The 18,751-nt window shown below is 45.1% G+C and overlaps 1 protein-coding gene across 4 annotated transcripts in view; it reads left to right on the top strand.

The window, feature by feature from the left end:
- Positions 1 to 18,649, top strand: part of ARHGAP36 (Rho GTPase activating protein 36) — a 30,813-nt gene extending 12,164 nt beyond the window's left edge. Inside the window, exons 1-12 of one of the 4 annotated variants that reach the window (XM_037731042.1) lie at positions 2,278 to 2,407; positions 11,146 to 11,304; positions 12,554 to 12,619; positions 13,107 to 13,342; positions 13,584 to 13,776; positions 13,994 to 14,049; positions 14,278 to 14,428; positions 14,926 to 15,074; positions 15,246 to 15,422; positions 15,643 to 15,740; positions 15,873 to 15,979; positions 17,492 to 18,649. In XM_037731042.1, coding sequence (XP_037586970.1) covers positions 11,196 to 11,304; positions 12,554 to 12,619; positions 13,107 to 13,342; positions 13,584 to 13,776; positions 13,994 to 14,049; positions 14,278 to 14,428; positions 14,926 to 15,074; positions 15,246 to 15,422; positions 15,643 to 15,740; positions 15,873 to 15,979; positions 17,492 to 17,649 — 1,500 coding nt within the window. In that variant the 5' untranslated portion in view covers positions 2,278 to 2,407; positions 11,146 to 11,195 and the 3' untranslated portion in view covers positions 17,650 to 18,649. Of the gene's footprint in view, positions 1 to 2,277; positions 2,408 to 8,347; positions 8,489 to 10,967; positions 11,305 to 12,553; positions 12,620 to 13,106; positions 13,343 to 13,583; positions 13,777 to 13,993; positions 14,050 to 14,277; positions 14,429 to 14,925; positions 15,075 to 15,245; positions 15,423 to 15,642; positions 15,741 to 15,872; positions 15,980 to 17,491 lie in introns of those variants that run through there. The other 3 variants (XM_017507501.2, XM_037731040.1, XM_017507500.2) reach the window with 3 other exon arrangements.
- Positions 18,650 to 18,751: the final 102 nt, after the last annotated feature.

Raw genomic sequence — 18,751 nt, 5'->3', positions numbered from 1 at the left:
GGTTCCAATCCTGACTCTGCTAGTTACTATGTGATCTCGGGCAAGTTATTTTCCCCTCTCTGGGCTTCAGTGGCAAGGTAAGTTCTAAGTACTTTACATACATCATTTCACACATTCTTCTCTATGGTATTATGGAGCACTGATTTCCCTATTTTGCAGTTGAGAAAACTGAGGCTGAGTGATATTCAGTTATCTACCTTCTCTCTATATCATGTGGTCTCTGTGTATATATGTTACCAGGCAATGGCTGTAATTCAAGCCTCTTCTAGTATGCCAGCCCTCTGCTTAAGTTGGATCCCTATGCACTCAGGTTCAAATAATGTCTCCCATTTGCCCCCAATACCAACCCATCTTGCTAACTACCTGGGTAGATTTTCCTTTCCTCTCCTGCGACACCCTCTCCCACCTCAACTCAAGTTTTTTTCCTGGCATATAGGTCTTAAAAATCACATTAAAAAGCGAGTGTCACCAGAAAGAAGTACCCCAATGTTTTGTGTTTTATCATGGAGGGTGCTGGTTGTAGGATGCTGCAGTGAGGAAGGGAGCACAGCTGCTAGGGCCAGAAGGAGGGGCTGCAGAAAAATCCAAGGACAGAGAGGAGACAGAGAGACAGAGGGAAGGACAGAGACAGAGAGGGGGGTATGCCAGGGACAAATTGGACCAGTCTCAAACTGCTGCTCCCTCTCTTTCTCGCCCTCTATTGATCTGGTGCTCTAGAATGTATAAAGGAACAGCACCCAGTCCATTGACAACAGAAGGAGAGGGAGAGATCCTCTCCTCCCCTTTAATGAAAGGGCAAATTGTCCTGAGTATTCAAATGGTACTCCTGTGTTGGGTAAGATTTATTTAATTCTGGGGGAGGATGGGGGCCTCATCGTGGTAGCAATGATGGTGAGGTGGCACTTACATTGAAAAGAGTGCCACCAGTGCTGCTGCTAAAGCCAGACGCTCTCTCTCTTTACTAGAGGATAAGTGAAACTTGACACCGGGCTTCTGGATGCCATTTCCAGTCCTGGCATCTAACAGCCATATCTCTGAGCCTTTGGAGAATACGTCCATGTGTGCCTGGGTTTCTACAGCAGCTCTGCTCTATCCTTTCCCCTCCTTTTTCTTCCTTCTCTCCTTTGCCCAGGCTCTGCTTCCCCCTTTTTCCCTCTTGCTGGGCTCACCCATAGTCTCTTATATTCTTGACACTTCCCTTTCTTCCCCATTTCTGTCCCTCTTTGTTGACAACACTCCCCTTGTGCATTTACTTGGCTCAAGACCCCAAGACAGGAGATAATTCAATTGGGGTGGGGGTGTAATTGTGTATTTGAAATTCTCCCTCTTAAGAGCTTGTGTTTATAATCCCATATTGCCCTTGTTGCATCAGACAAGAATATTTAGCTCCTGTAAATTACATATTTTTGCTTGGTTGAATGGTGATTTGTATATATGATTGGTGGGCTGCAGTTTAGAAGACAGTATTTTTGGAAGAGGTATTAAAAGGTAAGATGATTTGGGCAGGTGTGAATGGCCTTCTGACTTCTCCTAGTGCCTAGATATGCAAAGAAGACAGTACATTTTACATCCACTGACCTGGAGGACGATGGTCTCCCACCCCCCATACCATAGTAGTGGAGAGGGGGGTGGTAGACCATTGCCATCCAGGTCGGTGGAGGACTTTGTGAAGTCAGCTTCTGTTTTGCTCTTGGTGACCACTGAACTTGGAACAAAATGACCTTTCTATCTCTGAGTTTGAAAGACCAGAGGCCCTAGATAAGAAGGGGAAACAAGGAGCAGAAAGAGTGAGGCAAAGAGGGCGAAGAGCTCTTCCTTGCACAGTCCTTGTGTGCAAAGGGCCAAAAAAGAATGTCCCCTGCCCCTCAGGGCAGCAGGGAAGCAATGTACTGTGGCAAATTGTGTGCTGAGCTGGGATCCAGGAGTTCTGGATTCACGTTGGCTCTGTCACCAATTAGCTGTGTCCTTGGGTAACTTTCTTAACCATCTGAACCTCCATTTCTACACTTCCTTCACTGGTACTTTGAGGTTGTGTGGCATGGCCAGGGGAAGGAAGATTCAGAGCTCTCACAGGGAAGGGACCCTTGGGTTGAATCTTTAAGGAGAGCTCTGCTGTGAATAGGGGAGAGAAGATTGTAGGGTACAGTGAGAACCAGTGGGAGTAGCCCAGGGAATTCAGCAAACAGGTATGTGTAAGGCACTGAGCTGGCTGCTGGGTAGGAAATTGCTATGAATCAGCCCCCTCCCCACCGCGCCAAGATTTCCAGAGTGGGGGAATCTGAGCGGCAGAGCCTAGCGCTGGCAGTGCTTGCCGCTCCTCTCAGCACTAACCGCGGCCACCCGCCGGACTGCCGAGCAGGTCACGCAGCCTTTTATTCCCTGGCAGGACCAAGAGGCTCGCCAAGAGGTAGTGCAGGGGCAGGGCACCAGTGGCCTGAGCGCAGCCCACTTCGGGGTGAGAGAGGGAGGTGAGGGCACTCAAACTTGGAAGGCCCGACTTGAGGGAGGGAGAGGAGACCTGAGAGTGCGGACCAAGTTGCCCAGGCTTTTGCGTTCATAGTCTCCAACCTAAGAGCGCGCAAGAAATATTTAATTTTTCGAATTCTCAGCGGAGCAGGCAGCAGAGTGGTTTCTGTGTGCCGCGGGGCTTTGTTTAACTTTACAGGTTCTGCGCTGTCTGGAGCTACCCAGGGACAGGACGCGTGCAGCTGTCCCCAACCCAGCCTAAAGGCCATTCTCTGCAACGCAGTGGTAGCCAGAGACCCAGGGCAACCCCAAGAAGCAGAGGGCGCACAATCCTGTAGCCTCCCACCCTCACCTCTGTTCCTAGCTCAGAGCCAAGGGCACGTAGCCGGTACTAGGGTGGAGGGTCGGGGTGGAGACAAGCTCAGTCCCCTGCACACTGGCGCCCAAGGCCCTCCGAGGGGCTGGGAGGGGGGGCTGTCTCTTCAACTGCCAATAGCAGCCGTGTGGCCCTGTGTCGCGGAGTTAGCTAAGTCCAGTGGAACAATCAAGGACTTTGCAGACGTGAGAGTTGTATCTCTACAGTGTCCTTAGATAAACAGAATGATAATAAATTATGCCAGTTATGTTTCAGGCTTGGAAACGCTCTCTGACTTGCCCAAGGCCACCAGCTGCTTAGTAACTGAGGAGGCCTCCTGACTCCTGGTCTAGAGCTTTTTCTGATTGCGTCATAGTCATGAGAGTGGTTCAATTTTGAATGGGGATAGATAGATGGATGGATGGATGGATAGACAGATAGATATTGATTTTTTAAAATACGTGCTTATTTGAATGTAGTTTTAAAATATCATCCCTGAGATGAAAACTACAGGGAAAAACATCTCCCACAGCCCCAGCTCCCTGTGACAGCCACTCAGACAGGATTTTGAAAAAGAAAACTGACAGAAAATTGGATGTTTGTTGGGAAAGATACAATCAAAGGAGAATAGAGGGGGGTGGGAGTAGGGGAACAAAGATGGAGGAGAAGCTCTCCGTACCGATTCTGAGAACTTCCTTATTCTGAAGGTTTCTTTGGCTTGGCCTCTGTTCAGATGGTTTCCGGGAGTGTCCCAATCAGTCCTTTATTTCTTATGCCCACTCTGTAGAAGCCACAGATGTGGTCTGGAGAGGCAAATGTTGATGATCCTTCTTTTAATTAAGTCTCATTTCCCTTTTTCCCTCTCTTGTAGTGATTACATTGGAGAAGGGAAGTGTGTGTGTTTGTGTGTGTGTGTGTGTGTGTGTGTGTGTACATGGATGTCTGAGTGGGAATGTGTATTTGTGTGTCTGAAAGGGGGTGTGTCTCAAAGAGGGAAGGTTTGAGAGGCAGGGGAGATGAGAAAATGAAAAAAATAAATCATAATTTACTGAGTGCAAACTAAAAACATAGCTGAGTAGAGATCTGTTCAGTGCTGGTGGGTCTAGAAAAAAAGTCAATTCTTAATAGTCCTTAAAAGAACAAAGGGAAGGAAACATATTTAAATTAGTGCAGAGAAGGATGATGTTAGACCCATGGGCCTTTCTGGACAGTCCTCAGACACTGAATATGACCTTTGACTAGCCTGTAAGATCCCAGGCCAGGAACGAGGGCTTTCCACTGCAGATGGCTTTCCCCTTCCCTCCAGCATCCCTAGCATGGGTGGCTTCCACACTGTGCCAAGGAAGCCAAAGTTCAGGACTAAAATCCCTTTTGTAGGCCAGTTACCTTTTTTCTACATTTCATAGGGTAGACTAATCCCCACACATCACACAGTTAGCTGCCTTGCATCTCTGATCATGAAAGACCCAGTGAAGATACAATTCATCTTATTCCATCTAGAAGTGTAGTTAGCTGCCTTGCATCTCTGATCATGAAAGACCCAGTGAAGATACAATTCATCTTATTCCATCTAGAAGTGTGCTTCCTGCTGACAGTGGGTGAGTACCCATTTTCATCTTCAAAGGATGATGCAGAGGCAATTCTTCAGCAGGGGCCACTATCTGCCTCATTCCAGATAGTAGCACTTCTGCTAAGTCTTCCTCTCAAGTTTGGCTCCCAGGTATTTTGAAGGGCAATTCCTCACGTTGCTTGCTTGCTTGGCACAGCAAGGTACCCTTTGGAGAATACTTTCATTCTGCCCTATCTTTTATTTTATCTTAACAGCCACACTTAATAGATACCATGATTCTTATTTTGTAAGGTCATAGATCTGAGGTGCAGAAAAGCAACATAATTTGCTCTCTGTCACATAGTTAGTGAGTGTGTAAACTTACATGGAGTGAGGCTGGGATTTGAAGCTAAGTTCCCGTCTACAGCTCAGGACCTTGCCAGGATACCTTGCTGTGAGGTTGGGGGTGGGCTGGGGTGAGAAGTATAGTGAGAAGAATACGTAGGGCTTTTGGTACCTTTCTCCTCTGTGCATGCCTCTCCTCTACCTTTCATAATAGTCTTTTTCACACACACACACACACACACACACACACACACATTCTTCATATATATATACATATATATACACATATATATATATATGTGTATATATATATACATATATATATATCCATGTATCTATCTTCCCAAGGAATGGCAAAGAACAATGTATAAAAATAATTCCTCAAAAATCTAGCCACATCCTTAGGAAAGAAGGTAGTCTTCGTTTAGACTTTTCCAGTTCCAGGCAGCAGATGTTGGTGATGAATACCAAGAGCTGCTATGGTTTGTTGGGAAGGGCAAGACTTGGGCTGAGGATAGGAAGGAACAGCTGGTTCCCAGATCATATTCCTCCATGGCATTTTTGTGCAACTTTAGGTAAGTCACAACTTTTCCAAAGCCCTAGTTTGTTGTTATTGTAAAATGGGAGGAAATATCCAACCTACCTATATCCCAGGGGCTGTTGTAAAAATAAAGTGGCATGATTCATTTATTCATGAATCATGAATAGCTGTTTTAATCACAAGACTCTCAAGAGTTTATAATCCTATGATGATTCACCTGACAAACACTTATTGAACACCTACTGTGGGCTACGGTCTGGAGATAATGGACGTATGGAAAGCTTTTAAGAAAATGAAAAGCAGAAGACAAATTAGGCATTAAAAACTTTTACCTCCTATTGATAGCACATCTTATTTTTTTACTTCTTCCACCACAGTTTAATAGAAGCAGCAACCGAAAGGGGAAAAAATGATATACATGACACAGCTTGTGATGGTAACACTATTATGCACCCTGATACACATTGCAGATAATAGTGAGAATATGTATATCTTGGTGTATTAGATGTCATGTTGCCTTGTTTACACTATCGTTTGGGGTGTCTATAGCATAAAAATGGCCTTTCAGCATCCTGAGCTTGAGTTGTTTCTTTAGTCAATAAAATTTCAAAACAGGATTCCATGAATGACAACTGTACTTATTTTACAAAGATACTGTAATATGTGGTAGCTGCCTGCCTTCAGCTATGACCGCCCCTGGCTTATGGAATCAGGCTTTGATTATGTGTGTATTCTTTCAATTTCTTTATTTAGCAATGCAGAATCTTGCAGCTAGTGAGAGCAAACATTGGTGTGTCAATGCCAAGAGCTCTGAAACTGAAGAGAAGTGGGTTCTTGTCCAAGCTCTGCTGTGAAATAACTGTGTGGTCTTGGGAAAACCCCTGTCCCTCTCTAAACCTCCGTTTTCTGACCTGTAGAATGGAGATTTCAGACCAGGGGATGGCTAAGGTCCTATTTCTGAAACATTCTCATATTCTAATGTTCCTGAAACTTTCTTATTTTTTTGAAGCCAGGGTTTTTCTCCACATATTTTAAAAGTAATACTACCTCTAGTTTATGAGCTTCTGTTATAACATGATGGGCTGACTCAATGTATTGATGAACACTATCCCTGGATTTAATTATCTTGGAGCATCATGACCGCATTGTATAAAATGAGCCATTTTGTTCATTGCATCAGCAGCCTTTGCTGAAATGGAGGTTATGGGATAACAACTTTAAGGCTAACTCATTAATGCTCTGGAATGAATAAGCGAATGTGTCAGCAGACCAAATTGGTGCCCAAATGTTTTCATATAGAAACCCATATCTCTTCCCCATGTTGTAATATATTAATGGGGATGTCTTTATCCATTGCCACTGCCTGTAGACATTTGAATAATGTAGATGCAATACCTTCTGGGCACCCAGCCCCATGCACTGTCAATTTCCCAAACTCTGAGGCATTCTCAGAGGCTTGGAACAAAATTCTGGTGATGCCATAAAGTACCTAATTTATAAGGATTTAAACCATGGCATCAGTGCACTCCCATGTTTTTCCATAGGTGTTTACTAGTAAGCACTACACCATTCCTATTTGATGGGGCCAATGGAGTAAATTACTCCTCCAAATCATGAAGGCTGTGGATTTATGCTTAGCTGAAATCATTTCAGTCCTCACAATGTTTAAGTGGTTGACCTTTCTGATGCTAATTTGTTTCTCCATCTGTGCCATGCATTTTGGGAGGACGTGAGGAACAGGCTTCTTGCCATGCAAGTGTGTTTACCCTTTTTGTATTGATGGGGACTTGATTTGTGCCTTTCTACTCTTTGTTCAAATTCTTCCTCTTGGTATCTGCTAATATTCTAGCCTCTTCACTGATCCAAATAAAATCATATGGTTTTTTTGGTTTGTTTTTTATTTATTCATTTTTTTTTGCTAGTGACAATGTAGAATTGGATGGTTTGAAAGAGAACAAATTTCGGGATATAAAGGCACTTTATTAATCTGAATAATAACATTTAAAATATTAACCTATGCAGTTAGTTTTTCTAAATTTTATGATATGATTTTTTAAATACTTGAGCCTGTGAAATTGGAGAATGAAGAAGGAAGATCTATTTCCCAAAGTCTAAGATCTCTTCACTTAATTCAGATTTACTGGAGACTGAACAGAGTAGACTGTTCAATGCATTGATACAAATTCTAATTTGATGTAATTACTTTTGAAACCTGATTTTTTTTGTAAACTTCGGCCCTCTGCAAAGAACCTTTAATAATATGTTTATTAAAAACCAATGCTAAATATCACACATAATATTATTCATTGAACTTTGAGACAACCACTGAAATGGATACTGTGTCATTTCACCATTTTATAGAGAAGGCCACTGAGGCTCAGATAATTCAACTGACTTTCTTAAGATCACACAGCTAAGAAATCATAGAGCTTGAAGTTGAACTCAGTTCTATTTGGCTGTAACACCAGTACAGGTATTTGTCTAAACATAGTGTTTCTGCAAATGTTTTGAATTCTAGACTGAAACTGAATTGGTTTGCCTTCATCTTCCTACTTGAGTTTCTTTCGAATCTCATGGTCATTTCAGGCTAGTGCCATAGTATACTGAAGGGGTAAGGGGAAAGACTCTGGAGCAAGAGAGGTCTCTTGGCACCTCTTTCCTGTAGGGGGCCTCCTTTTCTGTTTAGCTTGGAATGTCAGGCCTGAGAATGAGTATTCAAATCTCAAGAACCTGTTATGTGCCTCTCTCACAGTGTTAAAGCCTGCCTACTCATTTCCCTTCCCCACCCCACCCGTCTGCTTCTTGTCGGGGGACATTGGTCTTCCTAACTCTGCTTCTGTATTGTAGGCTACTGGCACCTCGAGAAGGTTGAAGGCAAGTAAGGCAATGCCAATTTTTCTGGTAGAACTGCAGCATATAACTGCTCTTAAGTTTAGCCCTGTGTGCTGGACCAGGGAGGCAATGACAAACGGTTTATTCTAAGGCCTTTGATTTCCTTCGGAATTGTAAGCATCTAGGCTGACTCATCTCTCAAAGGCTTTTCTCTCTCTCTCTCTCTCTCCTTTTGGGGCTGTTGTTGATTGGGGATTTTACTGTTTGTTCTTACCTTGTATTTGGGGGAGAGAAGGCATTGATTTTCATCTTATTTTTGGGTGAAAGAATCAGCTCTGTTCTTTGGATGATCAGATCTGGTAAGCTTCAATAAGAAGAAATAACTGAAACTCCAAAACAGGTACAAAATATGTCTGGGAAAAGGGGAGAGGGGACTGATGTTAGAGAAATTAAGCCAGAGCTAGGCTGTGTATCTCAGGATGAGACCCTAGACTAATAGGCTCTGGAACTGCTATTTTGAATGGGGGATTGCTGGATGCTTAGTCTGGGACTGAGGTTGAATGCATGTGCCTTTGGTTAAAATGATTACTTTGCAAGTTGTGGTTTGGTGGTTGGACTTAGGTGTTCACTTTGGGTCCAGGGCATGGAGCTTTGCAGTTGGATCTTTAATATCTATGCTAGAAGTTTTCCTCTTGGCTTAGTTCAAAAGCCATAGGAAGACTCCTTATCTTTTCTCGTACTGCACTTATTTCTGACATCTGTGATCCTGGTTATTCAGGAAGGTGGGCAAAAGACTTTTGGAGAAAAAATTCAAGGTATGGTTTATTTATTTATTTATTTATTTTTTGGGGCAGAGGATAGCTCATCTATTTAGATTATTGCATGATAAACCCTTACTTAACTTTTCTCTGCCAAAGCTGCATTGCCTGATCTTTAAAATTTAAGCTACCCACCCCCCAAATCATATATAGAATGTTATTGTAGACTCCATGGGAAAGAGAAGTTCAGAAAAGTGGTATATAACTACTTCCTTTCTTGATAAAAGGTTTAGTTTTGTATGTCCTGAATTATCTTCTCTGTCAGGAACCTGCCATATTTACCCAAACCATAAACTTGGGAGCTATCATAAATTGTTTTCTTTTCATTGCAATTAAAAATTTTCCCTAAATCCCGTCAGTTTTATCCATGAGATTCATCCCCTACTCCAGCCCTAGTGACACTGACTTGTGTCAATATCCTTTGCCTTTTGGCTGACTTACCTACTTCCAGTTCTCTACCCAAAACAGGGTTTTTTCCTGGCTTTCTTTGGTTTTTCAAAGGTGCAGCTCTAACTCTTTCACTCCCTGACTAAAACCCTGCAGTACTTCCCTATTGCCTTCAGGAAGAAGTTCAACTTTTTCACTTTTTAATCTGGCTTATAGGGCCATCCATGATCTCATCCTTGCCCATCCAGTTTTATCTCCTTCAAATCCCTTTATACAGTTTCAAGAATATGACAACCTCTCTCCCATCTCTTTGTCTTTACACAGGCTGTTCTCTCTCTCTCTCTCTCTGGATGCTGCTCCCCACCCCACCCCACCCCCCACCCCGCAGACTTAGATGTTTTCTCCTTTCTGCTTTCACAGTACTTTGTTTTTATCTTGGATGTCTGACATCACAATTTTGTTAATTGTTGCTAACCTGTGTATCTCCCTCACTGCACTGTTAAATCTTTAAGAAAGAAATAGTATTATCTTGTTCATCTTTTGAATCTTTAGTGCCTGGCACAAAGTGGGCAATTAATACAGGTTTTTTCTCTTTAATGAACAAATGAGTAATAATAGAGAATGTGCTGGAAAGGATGCTGTGTGAGGCACAGGGGCATACCCAGTGGGGGATGCTGTGTAGTCTGGAAGTAGTATAAGATGGTGGGCACCATGGAGAAGGCACATATAAAATAGATTTTACCATTGCACTAAGATAAACTTCACTTTGATCACCAATTCTGTTTAAGGAGTCTTACTAGAAGTGGTCTGGAAATGATGTTTGTTGGTTTTGGTACAAATTATTATTGTTTTTTTAAAGTAATATAATCAAGTTGTACAATGTTTGGTATATAGAGAAAAGGCAACAGGCAAACAAAATCTGACCAGTTAATGCAAATGCTGTTAGCATTTGAGTGCATTTCCTTCAGTCTTTTATTTTTATGCATGCTTTTCTTCATGTAGTTGCAATCAAAATTAATACAATTCTGTGTTTTGTGTTTGTTGTCAAAAAACTCTTTGTAAATATCACTTTAATGATTGCATAATTTTTCCATACTGTGGCCATTACAAAGTTTATATGACTAATATTATTGCTGGGCTAGCTTTCCCCCCCCTTTTTTGTTACTACTTTGGTTTATGTGCATATACTTTTTCCTGTCTGTAAGATGATTTTATTAGGATAGATTCCTAGAAGGGGGAGTTACTAGGTCAAAGGGCCTGGGGACGATTTTTGACTCCAGACCCATGTGTTCAGTGTGCTTTCTGGAAGACTTGTATGAATTTGCAGCTCTCCTAGCTTAGATGAAAGTCCCCCTTTTATTCAACCTAGGCAGCACTGAGTATCATCATGAAAAAAAAAAAAAAACCTTAAAAATGTTCTAATTAATTAATGGAAAATATTGTCTTATTTTTGTTTCAAAGTGATTTTGTTAAAAAATGTTTTTGTCTTTTATTTTTGTTTTCTCTCTTTGTAGTTTTTTTCTAATTAGGTTTTCTCTTTTCTGGACTGTCTGTTCAGGGCTGATGTCTGTTAAGGGCTGATTTTTTTGAAGTTGGATTTTTTTTCTTTTTTTTAACAAAAGCAATCAGAGGCTGTTCTGCTTGAGGTTGAAGCCGCCTCCCAGTTTTCCCTCCCCTTTTGCCCCCACCCCCATAGTTCTGTCCACCAGGTCCAGTGACAATTGGATGATGCAGCCTTGATAATCATTCCATTCCAGAATGGGTGGCTGCATTCCTTTTCCGAAGGCAGCAAGGGCATTGTGCCCCAGAATCATGCCCCTTTTGTTGCTGTTGTCCGCCTTCATTTTTTTAGTGAGTGTCTTGGGAGGAGCCCCAGTACACAACCAGGAGCGCCGGACGAAGATGGTATCTATACACAGCCTCTCCGAGCTGGAGCGTCTGAAGCTGCAGGAGACTGCTTACCGCGAACTCGTGGCCAGACATTTCCTCTCCGAATTCAAACCTGAAAGAGGTAAGCTGTACCCCGGAGTGTGGCATCCTCGCCTTCGGGAGAGTGGACCCTCCGGTCAGTACGGGGCGGATTAGGGGGTCTAGGAGGGTGGGAGGGTCTCACTCCTGGTCTCAGACCAGGTTAGCTCTCCTGGCGTCTGGGGAACTGAAGAAGCCGGAGTTGAAGGCTGTTTGTTGAACTGCGGAAGAGGTAAAAATTAGTTGAGTTTGGACGAAGCCTGGGGGTTAAGGGGCAATAAGACAGACGGGCAGATGTCAGGGACAGACAGGTGGACAGAGAGCCAGTGAAGAGACAGACACACCAAGTGCGGTGCGAGAGTAAGGCAGAGCGAGACGGGGGCGCAGAGGGACGCTCTGGGAGAGACCCGGGACAGACAGAGACAGCGCGGTCGAGAGACAGAGAGTAGAGGGAGATAGCGAGATAGTGTGAGAGAGAGAGAGACGCTCCAAGCCGGGCGGTAAGGGGGAGGGCTGTGCAGGCGCTGGGGAGGCGGCGGGAGGTGCGCGGCGAGCGCTGCCCACCTCTGCTTGCTGCTGGGGAGCTAGCAGGACGCGGACGGGGTTCGAGCGCACCGGGGTTCGAGCGCACCGGGGAATCTCGGAGGTACGTGAGCGGATTTGGCAGGGGAGTCCAGGAGAGGAAGGAGTGGGTAGCGCGGACCGGGGGGCACCCCATAGGGATTGGAGAGTGCTGGGGGTGGCAGGTTCGCTAAGCGCGCGTGGCGAGCGCAGCTAGAATTGGGCGAGGAGCCCCCGCTGGCAGCCACTGACGCCCGATTCCGAGCGCGGGGACAGCCAGGTGTCGCCGCCTCTCCTACGGCAGCGCAGAGGGCCGACTGCAACCCGGTGCGAGTACTCCTGCAGTAACTTGGCGACCCTCACCCGAGGTGGCGCAGCAGGAGAGCCCCTCCCTCCCCTCTCCTGTTGCGTGATCCGCGCTTCGGAGCCCCGGAATTTATGTTTTAAGTGTTGTATTGAGCGACTATCGGTGCGTTGCAAGATGCGCGGTGCGGACGCGGCGCATTAGATTGTTTGGCTTGGTTAAATTCTTGGAGTCTGATATGAGAGGCTTGGTCTTGTTGTCATGTGGGGAAACTGAGGCTTAGAGAAAGCAAATCACTTTTCGCCGGCTGGACAGAGCTCGCCTCTCTGCCATCCCCTCCCGCTGCTGCAGATCAGTGTATTGGGGTGTTTTAGTCACTTTTCAAGTCCTATTTGTGAGTGTATCTTTTCTTTTTCTCTTCCCGTAGCTCTGCCTATTGACCGTCCGAACACCTTGGAGAAGTTGTTTGTGAATTTGAGAGGACCAGAGAGGGGTGAGGGGGCTGTTGTATTTTCTTTAGAAAAGAAACAGAATGCTAACCCCCTGCGTAGTGTGGCCCTGGAGACTGGGTGGCGTCCACTGTCCCGGGAGACACTCTCCTCCGCCCCCAAACCCCATAGGGGGTGATATCAGGAAATGGCGCAGTAGTTGTAGGTGCTTGAGGCGGTCCTCTCAGACCTTCCTGGTGGACTCACTCCACACAGATCAACCCAAAGAAATCGCCCTCATTGCTTCAAGGTAGTCACCCCCAGGGAAAATTTAAGGCAGGGACTTCGAGCCTCTTTGGGACGGTTGAGTAGAGCTGAAACCACCGCGGGGTCTTTTTGGCTAGCTCCCCAGGGAGGGGCGCTGCGGGCCTGGAGAGGTGGGGTTTGCTGTGGGTGGTTGCTGGGAGAAGTGCTACAGCCCCTGCAGTTCCTCCTGACTTGAGCGCCGCGAGGCTTTGACGTCTGTCATTCTTTCTCTCCGTGGCTCTCCAGTTGTATCACTCAAGACATTTGGCGTTCGCCTGGAAGAGGTCCTAGTGAACGAGCTTACCCGCCGCAAGCAACTTGAACTGACAGCCGCGATGCAGGTTGAAGAAGCCAACGGTCAGGGTTCGGGCCGTCGTCGGGGAAACGTGGTGCAAAGGATGTTTGGCCGCATCAGGCGCTTTTTCAGTCGCAGGAGGAATGAGCCCACCTTGCCCCGGGAGTTCACTCGCCGTGGGCGTCGAGTGAGTTAAACCCTCCAGGTTTTAGGCAAGGGTCTTTCCGGAGGCATGCAGGAATGTAAGGTCGGAGGGTTAAGGCCTGCGTCCTCAGAGGGAGGGGGGAGCTGAACACAATATGTTGAAATGATGTCCTTGGCTTGCCACAAAGAGAATGTATCTTAGTCTGAATGTCATACAGTACTCAGGAAAGTCCTAATAGACTGTCTTTATTTCCCATTTTAAGAGAATCTGGATTTCTCCACAGGGTGCAGTGTGCGTGGATAGTCTGGCTGAGCTGGAAGATGGGGCCCTGCTGCTGCAGACCCTGCAGCTTTCAAAAGTTTCCTTTCCAATTGGCCAGCGACTTCTGGGATCCAAAAGGAAGATGAGCCTCAATCCGATTGCGAAACAAGTCCCGCAGGTTGTTGAGGCTTGCTGCCAATTCATTGAAAAACATGGTAAGTGAGCTCCAAATGGGTAAATCAAGGAAGGAGGCAATTAATGGGAAAGGAGGGATGTTCTAGAAATGGGGGGAGAAAGGAGGTAGGGAATGAAGGGCTTGGATAACATTCCCCTGACACCAGTGGATGTCAGGATGCAGTGGGGGAGGAGAAGGGAAATGCCATAGGAAAAGGGGTTCAGAGATGCTGAGCATCCTCTGGTCTTTTCTTTCAGGCTTAAGCACAGTGGGGATTTTTACTCTTGAATACTCGGCGCATAGAGTGCGTAAGGTAAATTGGCTATGTTTACATGTTTGTTCCTCCAGAGAAAGAGCAGGAGGAGGTGGGGCAACCCCGTAGACTTGACTACCTGGTGGGGGGAGGAGCAAGGTCTTCTTTGTAGCCCCCAGGCCCACCATGTTGCCAGCTACCTCAACTGAAGTCTGAAACTTATTGAAGGAATAATCAAGATGGAGCCTGTGGTGGATGGGGTAGACAATCTATGTCTTCTTTTCCTAGCTCCGTGAAGCATTTGATCAAGGCCTGGATGTAGTGCTGGATGACAATCAGAATGTGCATGATGTGGCTGCACTCCTCAAGGAGTTTTTCCATGACATGAAGGACTCTCTGCTGCCAGATGATCTGTATCTGTCATTCCTCCTGACAGCAAGTGAGTCTTCTGACCTCCCTTAGTAGGGCAAGGAAAGTCTAGGAGTTCTAGGGACAGAGGCCGGGCTGGAGGACTTCGCAGAACTAAGGCAGAATGAACATAAGAAGATGAAAAACAAACCTCTCCAGAATACATACAGTTATATTTGTCAATTAAAAATAAAATATTAATAAAAACTCTGGGTTACTTTCTTTGTATCTCTTAATGTTCCATTATAAGTTTGTTGTTTGGAAATTTCTCTAGAGTTTCTTGAAGTTGTGTGTTCCCTCTCAGGTCAAAAAAGAACCCAGGTTCTGTAGAGGAGGTCTGATTTTGATGGGGGCACTTCTTGCTTTCAGGGTTCCTGAGCTCAAATGCTTTGGAAATGAGCAAAGGCAGGATGCCTGGGTGCTTTTTCCATAACTGCCAGCAAATTTCAAGCAGAATCCCACCCCCACTGGTATCAGTCTGCTGCCAACACTATCCCCCTGAGACAGCCCCTGTTTTCCTTCCTCTAGCTTTAAAGCCCCAGGATCAGCTTTCTGCCCTGCAGTTGCTGGTCTACCTGATGCCACCCTGCCACAGTGATACCCTGGAACGTCTGCTGAAGGCCCTGCATAAAATCACTGAGTACTGCGAGGACTCAATTGGCATTGATGGACAGCTGGTAAAAAAAATCTGGGCAAGAGTAGTGAGAACTGTAGTAGGGGACATATGTGGGAGTATACCAGCAAGAGGGTGGATGGAGAGGGGAGAGAGAAACAGGAATAAAAAGAGACATATCCATTTGTACAACTCCCAGTACTACGTCAATCACTTTGTGTCTTCCATTACCTAGGTCCCAGGCAACCGTATGACTTCTACCAATTTGGCCTTGGTATTTGGATCTGCTCTCCTGAAAAAGGGAAAGTTTGGCAAGAGAGAGGCCAGGAAAACAAAGCTGAGGATTGATCAGTATGTTGCTTCTGTCAATGTGGTCCGTGCCATGATTGATAACTGGGATGTCCTCTTCCAGGTAGGTGCAAGTTTTGGATGGACTTATTTTACACATCCCTCGTCTGTTCACAAGGCAAGGCACAGTTGTACTTTGCATCTTTGAGGGTAGCCAAAACAGGCAGCCACAAAACCTTCCAATCCAGAAATTTCTCCCAAATTAGCTGGCCTTGGTACCTTCAGTCCTGGGAACCTGAAAGTTGCTGTGTAATAATGGCTAATGTTGCTAATTCTACCCTCAGGTGCCTCCCAATATTCAGAGGCAGGTTGCAAAGCGTGTGTGGAAGTCCAGCCCAGAAGCGCTTGATTTTATCAGACGCAGGAACCTGAGGAGGATCCAGTGAGTGTTTTTTGGGTTTGTTTGTGCTTAGCCTGAAGCACCTTCTCCTATGGGGTTTTCCAACTCCAGAACAACTTTATATTAAGTAATGCAAATACAGAAAATGACTTTTTCAAAACCCTTCCCATTCAGGAGTGCACGCATAAAGATGGAAGAGGATGCACTACTTTCTGATCCAGTGGAAACCTCTGCTGAGGCCCAGGCTGCTGTCCTTGCTCAAAGCACGCCTTTTGATGAAGGTCAGTTCCCTGCTGCGGGTCAGACCCTTGCTGAAGGTTAGTCCCTTGCTGAAGGTCAGGCCCTTCTTGAAGGCCAGGTCCTTGCTCAAGATGAGCCTCTTGAGGACGATGAGCCCTCTGAGGAAGACAAACAGCTAGTATTTGAATATCTTAAGGAGTAGTCTTTGGGGAAGCTCTAGGTCTAGAAATCCCAAATAACCTTGAGATTCAGGGCCCACATCTTGAAGGAATACCAGAGCTTGATGAGGAAGATGATGATGATGATACTTTAAATTTTGATTATCTTCCTCCCCTTGGGGATACTTTAGAACCAGATTATGAAATTCCAGAACTCATTGACATCCCAGACTTTGAAGAAATACCGTATGTAGATATGGTCCCAGACCCTGAAGGAGCCCCAGATGTGCAAGAAACCCCAAACCCTGGAGAAAACTCAAACCATGACCTAGAAGAAGGGTCAGATTTTGAAGACCACCAAAATCTTAACCTTGCACAAGTTCCCTATCTTGATGTAATCCCAAACAATGAAATCCCAGACCATGCAGATGTTTCAGATAATGATGAAACCCAAGATTCTGAAGAAGATCCCAGTCTTGAAGAGGTCCCAGCTGTTGATGAAGTCCCTCAAACGCTGAAGAAATCCCAGACTACAAAGCCCCAGAGGTAAATGGAATTTCAGACTCTGAAGAAGATCTTGATTTTGAAGAAGTCCCAGCTCTTCATGTGGTCCCAAGCCATGAGCCCAAGGATGCCCAAATTCACAACAAAATTCAAGATTATCAGAAAGACCAAGCCAATGCATTGGAAGAAGAAGAAATTATCACTATGGCTCCAGAAACTGAAGATGTCTCCATTCTCAATACAATTCCAGACCCTCCATGAGACCTGGCTGTCAATATTGAAGAAGTCATGAATGTGGAAGAAGTCCCAAGGCCTAAAGATTCTTACTCTAACGAAGTTCAGAATCCAAAGGCAATTCAGTTTCATAACGATGCAGATGTTGCGTTCCCTGTAGATACCACTCTCCTTAAAAACAAATCTCAGCCTGGCCAAGTCATGTACGATAAGTCCTCCCCAGAGGTGTTGAAGAGCAACACCTGCTTTCTCTCTTCCATGCAGTGCTGTAAGCTTTCGGCTCCAGCTTTGTTACTCATTTGCTTGGTAAAATTAGTCAGGTTACTCGTAGGGTGGTGGTGGTTATTAGGAGGTCATCCTTTTACCAGTCTCTCTGGTGGTATTGTCCATTCCCTCTGAACACAGGGTATCTGACTTACTCTTTCTCATTCCTAACTCAGCTCTTCTTCCAGTTTCCACAGTGGTCCTAGATTTGGATATCTGTATTCTACTGTCAGGCTGTAATATTCTTACATGTCAGATGGAGATAATCATTCCTGTCCTACCTTCTTGCCCCATACTGTATTTAAAACTCAAAATTAGGTCTTACTGCCTTGAGTGCTGTGCAAAGTATAAGGTCTAGAAATATAAGGAGTTAACATTGTTACTATTTTCCAGGTTCCTCTGAGGAGCTAGCTCTGCCTTCCGGCACTGCCCGTTCCCATGACGATGAGGAAGGAGCGGGTAACCTCCCCATTCCAGAACAAGACCGCCCATTGCTCCGTGTGCCCCGGGAGAAGGAGGGCAAAACTGGCACTGGCTACTTCTTTCCTTAGATGGTTTTCCTTCTACAAGGTGCCGGACAGGGGAAAAGGGTGGGGGTAGACCTGGAATGTCACAGTTAATGTTAAGGAGAGAGTGGAGGGTAAAGATCTGAAGGTAAGAAGGAGTTCCACCTGATGCTCGGGTCAGGATGAGAATTCCAAACACATTGCCAGCCCCTTCACTGGGGATGCTTGGTCTTTTCAGCTGGTAAAAGCAGAGATGTTTCTGTGTCATGCCCAAGCTTCCAGTGCTACCTTGCCTTTCTCTTTTACCCCTGATCTTGGCTTTCTCTCTCTACAGACTATCCTTTAATTGATGTGACATTTGTGGTAAACACCTCTCCCAGGGAAGCTCACAAATCTCGAGGTGCTTTCCCTCCCCCAAATGGGATTGCATGATTTTCCTGACTTTCCTACCCTCCTCCTGAAAGCTCAATTGGGAAGGCCCTCAAGAGGCATGCTAGAACGTTAGGTCAGCCTACTGACAGCTCACAATTAATGAGAAATAATGTGACACCAACTTATAGCTGTGTCACCGCAGCAATTCCACCCTTGGGATTTTGTCCCCCAAATTATTCAGATCAATGGCTCGTCAAATGGCCTCTCCCAAATTTCTGTGCAGTTTTGCTCAGGTCACACCAATGGGGAAACCTCAAGTGTAGATCTAATTAGTGTTTCTGATATCCAAAGTTAGAGAAAAAATTAGGTTTTATTACCTGGATCTGTTTTAGAGACAATTGGTGTTCACACCCTGTTTTCAGCAAAACAGCTAGTTAGGTAAGGTCACGTAGTTCCAAGTAGCTAAAGTCATCTGATTACAAATGTTCTTAACGATCATCTCTGTAATTCCTTTACACAGGGCGGTACAAAATTTTGGGACATGCTCTGGTAACACACATATATGGGTTATGTATGACATCCAAAATTACAACTGATATTATGGGTAACAACTGCTAAGGTTCATAGAATGAAGAATGTATTGTATTGAGGGATAGAAATTGATCATATAATGGGTAACATCCACTGAACTCGAAGATTTGTGATTGTCAAAACTTCCCTGGCATAAAACTTCTCTGGCTTAAAACTTCTCTGGCATAAAACTTCTCTGGCATTT

This window comes from Cebus imitator, unplaced genomic scaffold (assembly GCF_001604975.1).
Source record: "Cebus imitator isolate Cc_AM_T3 unplaced genomic scaffold, Cebus_imitator-1.0 Scaffold376, whole genome shotgun sequence".
Lineage (NCBI taxonomy): Eukaryota > Metazoa > Chordata > Mammalia > Primates > Cebidae > Cebus > Cebus imitator.
The sequence above is the reverse complement of the archived record's forward strand: the minus strand, read 5'-3'. Positions and strand labels throughout refer to the sequence as shown.